The following is a 7,906-nucleotide window of genomic DNA, read 5'->3' as shown; positions in this document are numbered from 1 at the left end:
TTTGCCCACATCCGTCCTTGATGTGGGAGCTCTTGCCTATTTAACACTGCACCGGGTGCCGGTGCATCGGCCCTTGCACACTTGTCACTATCTTCATGCCACACAACGCGTCACTTCCAGGGGACGCCCTAGCATTAACACAATTTCTTAAAAGATTCATGTCATTATTATTCGATAAGTTTTACATTGGTTGTCGATTATCTAATACAACCCTCCACTTTTCTCTTCCAAAACTTGGGACAACACATAAGTGTTAATAAAAAGGTAAACCGAACAGTTCTCCAATTTGGACTCCGCACGTAATCTCTCCTTTCAAAATTACATTGCACGCGAAATCGAAGAGGCGAAGGGAAGAAACAAACAACTGCAATTTGAGCGTTACGTTTTATTTTAATTAAAAATAAAAAAAGTGAAAGTTTAGAATATATACATGACCAAATTTATATATACGTGGTTAATGTGGAATATGAATAATTTTTTTATGTAAAATCTTGATTTATATTTTGGGACAACTTTCTTATTGCTTCTTAAAGCGGGTTTTTAATATAAAAATTTTTAGTTCAAAAAAATTTTGTCTAAAAATTTTTATATAAAAAACTACTTTAAAAAGCGATAAAAAAGCCGTCACAAACGAAGCCTTAAATGGACGAATCTGAAGAGTCAAAACGAATGCCATGAGAAATAGCTCCTCATCAAAATCAAAGGAGAAGCTCATAGGCTAAATTAAAATTGTGAAGTTTAATTGAGTGGAAGTGTGAATAGAGGCTTTAATAGTAGCGTAAATAGGGCGTGATTAATCAAAATTAATAAAAAAAATCTGTTATGGAAATTCATTAATTAATCATAATTTAATTTACATTAAAAGACTAAAATTTAATTTTTAAATGTTAGGATTTCATTTGAAAAATTAAAATGAATAATCATAATTTTATTTGGAAGAAAACTCTAACAGCTTTTATAATAGTAATATAGTATAGATATATAGGACCATTCTTTATGTTCTAGACGTGCCCATTCCAATTTTTTTAGTGCTTTTGAAGCATCACTAACCATTAACAACTAATTTCGAGTTATTTAAAAAAGTTTTAGTGAATTTCTTTGATAAATTTTTTATCCAATTTACATGTTAGATTCAAAAAAGATTGAAATAATGATCGAGGAAATTATACTTGATTCATGAGATGGATGAGAGTTCTACAATGACATATAAAGTGTGGACATACATTGCATTTTTTTTTAATTATTAAGTCATGTTGTGACTTTTTTAAAAGATTTAATGCACTTTCTAATGAACAAATCTAAATGTCAAAAAATAGGGAGCAAGTGATACATCATCCAAAAATCTATTTAATCAATATGAATCTAGACACAATTTTTTAATTGAAAACTTTTGAAATTGTTCTCAGGACCATCCAACTCCGCTTTCAACAGACTTATAATCAAACTGAAATATAACATTAAAAGTGATCAAACATTCGAATTTGAAACTGAACGTCTCACTTAAAGTTAACTTAACTTTTTTTAATATTAATTAGTCGACCAAATTATCCCTAATTCTTATATACTTGCAACCAAAATGAGCATCTCAAAAAGGAAAATCCAATGAGCTTAAGATGACTCAAATTCAAAGTCATTAAGTTATTTAAATGCTTAGTGAACAACATATGATCAAAGGAATCACAAGGGCCATATGCTAAAGCATTCTGATATATTTATCAAAATGTCAATCTTAATAGCCGTAAATAGACTATCATTCTTCACAAGAAAGAGAACATGACTTAAAGTTAAAGAGATCTTAAGGACATAAAGAACACTAGAGCTTTACTTGACATGCGACATTAATGAACACCGCCAACAGGGGCGGATCCAGCTTCTTTTTTCAGGGTGGGCAAAAATAAAAATTTTTGTGGGGGGTGGGCAAAGATGCTTAGGAATGATTAAATGAGGGCAAAAAATTTTTTTGAGAGGGGGCAAAATACCCAAAATATTCTAAAATATCCCTCTAAAATTAATAATCTTGACATTCTCTAAAATAAAAAAAAAAAATTTTTTTGGGGGGGGGCATTTCCCCCCCCCCCCCCCCCCCCTCAACTCAATGGGGATCCGCCCATGACCGCCAACAACCTCCATCATCTGACAGTTGTCATCCTTTCATCGTAGTCCAACTGTCATTACTCATCCATCTTCATTTGATGCCCTCATTTGACAATCGACATCATTATTCTTTTGCTATGTCTCCAATAGTCTCCACCACATTAAAATATTTAATGAATTTAGATATAATTAATTAACATTTTAGTTAGTCATAATAACTGATAATTCCTATATAATTATTTTAAACAGGATTAATTAGTCCAAGTAGAAGTAATTGTGCTTAATATAGCAAATAATTTATTGTCTAATTAATGCGTAGATACATTAAATTAACAATTGATTACCTATGATTAGGCTATATTACATAACTATATTTAATTATTTTACTCTGCATTTAATTAGACTGATATGATAAGCTTAACTTATTTTTATTAAGATTTCACTGAAAGTTTTAACAGTGAAAGTAATTTTAAGCACAAAATGATTGGCTAAAAATTATCATAATCATAATTTTAAATTTACATTAAACTTAGGACACAAAATTCTCAAGTCTATAATCCTAAATTTAAATGTTAATATAATTTTCTATATTTATGACAATAATATTGGTTCTAATAATATCTACTATAAAAATATATTTATATAAAAGAAATGCTGCCACAAGTCAATAAATATTCAAAATTAGTGCAAAATTTTGATAATAATATATATTTTTTCTCATTCAACTAGTGCTCTTCACATGAATTCTATCTTCTCTTTAGGTTGCTTTTGCTAATGTGTTTAATTGTGTTTTATTTTATTTTTAAAATAATTATATATTTGAATATTTATTTATATTTTATTTATTTTGCAAAAGAGAAATCTTTATTAATATTATACTAAAATCTCCCACACATGCAAATATGTTGGGAGTAGAAAAAATAATAAATACGATTTCTTACGTGAAAATTTAGAGGGTAAAAATCATGAGGCCTACTCAAATTGAAAGGTAAAATCAGGAGGTATAGTCTAATTAAAATGATTAACCATATTTTATCATAACAAAATAAGATATTATAATACTTTATTATACATGAATCATACAAAACATCTTTTATGGCAGTAATATAGTGAGTTTTGAGGTGTGATTTTGTTGAAAATAAGGTGACTATAAAGACAATTGTTCGACATTAGCGGTTGATATGGATATTAGTTGTCGATAATGAGTGGAATATATATAGATGACAATTAGAAAAGAACATTGAAATCAAATGATGGTGGGCGATCAACTTGTTTGTTCTTTTAATAGGATAAAGATTAACTAAGAAAACTTGTGTTAGACATAAGTGGCTAATAGATGTCAAGATGTGTGTTAGACATCAATGGCAAATGGGCATCGAACATCATCCATTGGCAAGAGCTCTGTGGTAGTAAGAAAGGATTGTTGAAAGATGGACGATGATAGATAGTTAGCTTGGTTATTCCCTTGATAATAGGGGTGATTATATGATTGAGAAGTCGGGTATCTAACTTTAATGATTCTTGAACATTAAACCTTAATCATTAAAAGGCATAAAACAATAATGAAATGTTGGAAGTGATAGCCAGTTAAAGGCTAATTTAGTTGTTCATATGAAATAGGGGAGACTTCATGACTAAAAAGAAGAGCATCTTGATGGCTGATAGAAGTCAGATCCTACTCATTTTTAAGTGTTGAATGTTGATCAATAAAGAACATTATAAGTTAGGTGATGGTGGATGACTGTCTTGATCATTCACGTGATAGGAGGGAAGATCAGATGATTGAAAAGATATTCATTGAATATTATTGGATAATAAAGATTAAATATTGATCATTGTTAGACATTTTGTGAAAGTTGATGGGGGTGTTGGAGGTCGTGCATCGATGTTGGTTAATAATCTTAGTTAGACGGTGATGATGACATGCATTGATGTTATAGATTTAGAAAGAGATCTAATTTTTTTTTTTTATGAATCCTAGATATATTTATATTGAAAATATTATCTGAAATGTGTACCATCTTTATTTTTATATGTTTTAGAGGATTTTTTTGGTCATTTCTGCCAAAAGTCTATGAATTTCATTAGACATTGTGAATAAATTCTCTTTGATCATAGTCTTTTTTTAAGCATTTTAGTGGCATAGTAAAATTTGAATTGAAGATCTTGGACATATCATATTCGTGTCATCAAGACTTTTACTTAAGACTACAAACATAAAAAAATTAGATGATGTTCGATCTCTTAAATGACTTCAAAAAATTTCAATTATGGATATAGAAATTGATAGGCTTATTTGTATTAGATTCATATGTTTCTAATATTGTTTAGTTCGTCTTATCAAACCATATTGTTTAGTTTATAAATTTGTTAGAAATATAGTTAAAATTATCATAGAATTAATTATTCAAATTTATTATCAAAATAATTGAGTGTGATGTGAGACTTAAAAATTATGACAGAACTTGTGTTTACTCATAAAATTTCTAATGATAAATAAATTATTTTATAAAAAAATATATTAAAAATAACTATTTATTTATTTTGGAAAAATTAGGGCTTAGCCCATATATTGAGATATACAAAAAATTGTGGAACCTACAAAAATTAGCCAGACAAAACCTGACTAAAAACTATGATCACCAACATAGAAAAAAGAAAAACAAAAAAGACAAAAAGAAAATCTCAAAAAGTTACAGGACTCAGGGAATTCAGAACCAGCTCAAGGACAAGAGAAATCATCAGAGCTCAAGGGCAAGAGAAATCATCAGAGCAAAAAATGCTTAATTGTCCAAGGCCAGAAGGGACGTCGGATTAAGCCCTCCTCGGTTGCCAACCGAGAGGAACACAAGTGAGAAGCAGGGTGCAACCATAACAGAAGTTGCCAGGCCAATTAACAAAACACAAGTGAACATAAACCCCATTGGCCGTCCAAAGGGAGGGGGCACAAAACTGGTTCCGATCATCATCGTCCTGCCGTCAAAACCAACCTCCAGACATTTAAATGAAGCAAGTAGGAAAAGAATTATGAAGCAGTTCCACTTTTTTCCTTCCAGACCATTTCCGATCAATAGCCAAAACAATTTTCCAGCACAAAACTTGGTATGTAGAATAAGATCCCGAAAATCTTCTATCATTGCGCTCTCTCCAGAGAGAGTAAACCGCAGCGCAAATAACAAAAAAAAAAAAAACAAAATTCTTTCTCCATTTTGCTGTAAAGGCTTAACTCTTCCAAAAATTCGAACAACTGTAATAGAGTAGGCCTGAACAAAAAGGAGTCCAACACAGACAAAAGATGAGTAATAACAGCAAAAGAGAGGTCACATTAAAAGAACACATGGGTGCTGTTCTCATTCTCCGATTGGCAAAGGGAATAATAATATTCTCCTTGCTAAGAATGTCAAACTAACTTTTAAACCATCGAGACAAAACAAGCCATGTATAAGGAAGAATATGAGAGCTGCGTCTATGCCAGAATTAAAATATAAACCGGCTCACTTTTTCCCTACCAATGACATAATTCATCTAAAATCTTTAAAACTTATTTATTTTTTGAACTTCATCAATTCATAATAAAAAAAATTAATTACATTTATTTTTAATATAATAGCATTTTTTCAAAAAAAAAAATAAAAAATAAAATAAAATGCTCAACATGAGGCGTGAAGAGCCATCTCCTCCGGGATCTTCTGCTGGGACCCAAACGTCATCCGCCACGTTTCATCGCCGTCGATGGCCCGCTTCTTCGTTTGCTGCGTCAGAGTATAGGTTACGGCGGCCGGCGCCCGCCGTGACCATGTCATCTTCCGGATGGAGGCGAAAATCCTCGTATCTCCCGTCTTCACCGTCGCCATTACCGCCCCTGCTTAACCATTCTCCATCATTAATGCCTCATCTGCCTATACCGGATGTCATCGGCCGTCGCCTCTCCATTCCTCCTTCGACTCCTCCCCTCTGCCATTTTTCGGTGGATTCAAGGTCTTCCTGCTTCCTACTCCTCTAATTCCTCGGACAGGAGGCTTGTGTTTCACCGCGCTTTGCTCTCCCAATCACGAAATTTGCATGCCTCTGAGGGAGATCGATAATGCTTAGCACGGAATTTTAATATTATCATTCAAATTGGAGGTTTGTATTATGACTTTTGGCTTCTAATTTCCTCGATCTTTGTTTTGATAATTATTGTTTTTTCGTTCTAAACCAGAATGCAGCTTCTACGGTGATTAACTCTAATGATGTATATATGGAGGCCTCAGCCTTCTTCGAGACCAGGTGGTGTTGTGATAATTTCTGCTTCGGGTTTACGCATTAGTTTGGTTATGTCTTCTTATTATCTATTTTTTGCAGACAAAGTAGAGAATAAAAGCCCGATGTTAGCCGCTGGGAGTTTTCTTCGGCGCATCCTTAAGTTCTGAGGTTAAGTGCCGCCATTCGTCCCTTTTTGTTGACAGTTGATTATGAGATTTTCAGATGTTTGATGCATTATTGCTTAGACTAGACGCTTGATGTATCTTAAGCGGTGTAGCGTTCACTGATGAGGTTAGATTTGGAATCAAGGAAGGGACATGAGTACCTCGGTCCTAAGTCAGAGGTTGGTTGGTTTTCCTGCCACTAAAGCTGGCTGCGGAACTTTCAAAAAGATATTATTTTTCATGCAGCTATACTGGGCTCTTTAATTTTTAAGCAGATTCACTCAAAGGTGGTGAAAAATAGTGTTTGGTGAAGCGGAAGTTCCAGTTACAAAAATTCCGAGGTTGTGCGCTGCAATTAGGTTCTGCATTTTCTAGTTATTATTTTAAAGATGTGATAATGCCGCTTGAGGCATACAATATGATGGACATTCAGATATCTGAATTTTTATTCTGCTCTCTGGTGAGATCATTTTATTTTACAATTAATTAAAGGGAAATTTACATACATACCACTATATTTATAGCCATTTACATATCTAACACCTAAAAATTTAATATTACTCTTATACCACCTAAAACTCATTTCATACATCACTTCTACCACTCCGTTAATTCCACACCTCACGCTGTTACATTCTCTTCTTCCACCGGTGCGGTCGCCGGTTGGCATTACATTCTCCGATGAAGCTTCTGTTTGAACGGCAGAGAAGCAGAGCTTTTAGCTTTTAATCTCCCGTCTCTTTTGGCACTACCAAAAATTAAAAAGAGAAAGAAATCGATGATTCTCTATTGGTTTCCGGTAGCAATCCTAGTGTTTTTCTTAATGGTCTTAGGTTCTCTGTTTCCCGTAGCATCCTTGTCTACGATTTCATGCCCAGCGGCAGCCTCCATAATTACCTTTTCAACAGAGTTGAACAATCTCTCACATGGAAGCAAAGATTTAACATCATCAAAGGCATCGCGGCAGGGATGCTTTATCTACACGAGGAATGGGAACAGGTGGTATTTCACAGAGGCATTAAAGCGAGCTATGTCCTGGACGCTGATTTCAACGGAAAGCTCGGAGATTTCGGGCTAGCAAGGCTGCACGACCGCGGGAGCATGGCGGATACGACGAGTGTGGTTGGAACGCTGGGTTATCTCGCTCCGGAGCTGTCTAGAACATGAAAAATGTTTTTGCTTTTGGGGCGTTTCTGCTAGAAGCTGCTTGGGGATGCCAGTCTTTCCGGTTGGGATCACAGCGTGAGGGTGCGGAAGTAACGGAGTGGTAGAAGTGATGTATGAAATGAGTTTTGGGTGGTATATGAGTAATATTAAATTTTTAGGTGTTAGATATGTAAATTGCTATAAATATAGTGGTATGTATGTAAATTTCCCTTAATTAAAATTAATTTTAATTAAAA

General features: G+C 33.5%; 1 protein-coding gene across 1 annotated transcript; it reads left to right on the top strand.

Annotated features, from left to right (window-relative positions):
* The first annotated feature begins 6,002 nt into the window (after nucleotides 1-6,002).
* On the top strand, nucleotides 6,003-7,670 carry LOC114579455 (L-type lectin-domain containing receptor kinase IV.2-like). Its single transcript, XM_028694107.1, has 3 exons — nucleotides 6,003-6,116; nucleotides 6,296-6,363; nucleotides 7,337-7,670. The coding sequence occupies exons 1-3, from the start codon at nucleotides 6,003-6,005 to the stop codon at nucleotides 7,668-7,670; spliced, it is 516 nt and encodes a 171-aa protein (XP_028549940.1).
* Nucleotides 7,671-7,906: the final 236 nt, after the last annotated feature.

The sequence above is a fragment of the Dendrobium catenatum genome, unplaced genomic scaffold (assembly GCF_001605985.2).
Source record: "Dendrobium catenatum unplaced genomic scaffold, ASM160598v2 fragScaff_scaffold_390, whole genome shotgun sequence".
Classification (NCBI taxonomy): Eukaryota; Viridiplantae; Streptophyta; class Magnoliopsida; order Asparagales; family Orchidaceae; genus Dendrobium; species Dendrobium catenatum.
The sequence above is the reverse complement of the archived record's forward strand: the minus strand, read 5'-3'. Positions and strand labels throughout refer to the sequence as shown.

Coding starts and splice junctions, on each gene's coding strand:
- LOC114579455 (XM_028694107.1), top strand. CDS start 6,003: ATGTCATCGGCCGTCGCCTCTCCATTCCTCCTTCGACTCCTCCCCTCT. Junction 6,117..6,295: donor ATTCCTCGGACAGGAGGCTT/GTGTTTCACCGC, acceptor GTTCTAAACCAG/AATGCAGCTTCTACGGTGAT. Junction 6,364..7,336: donor TCAGCCTTCTTCGAGACCAG/GTGGTGTTGTGA, acceptor TAATGGTCTTAG/GTTCTCTGTTTCCCGTAGCA.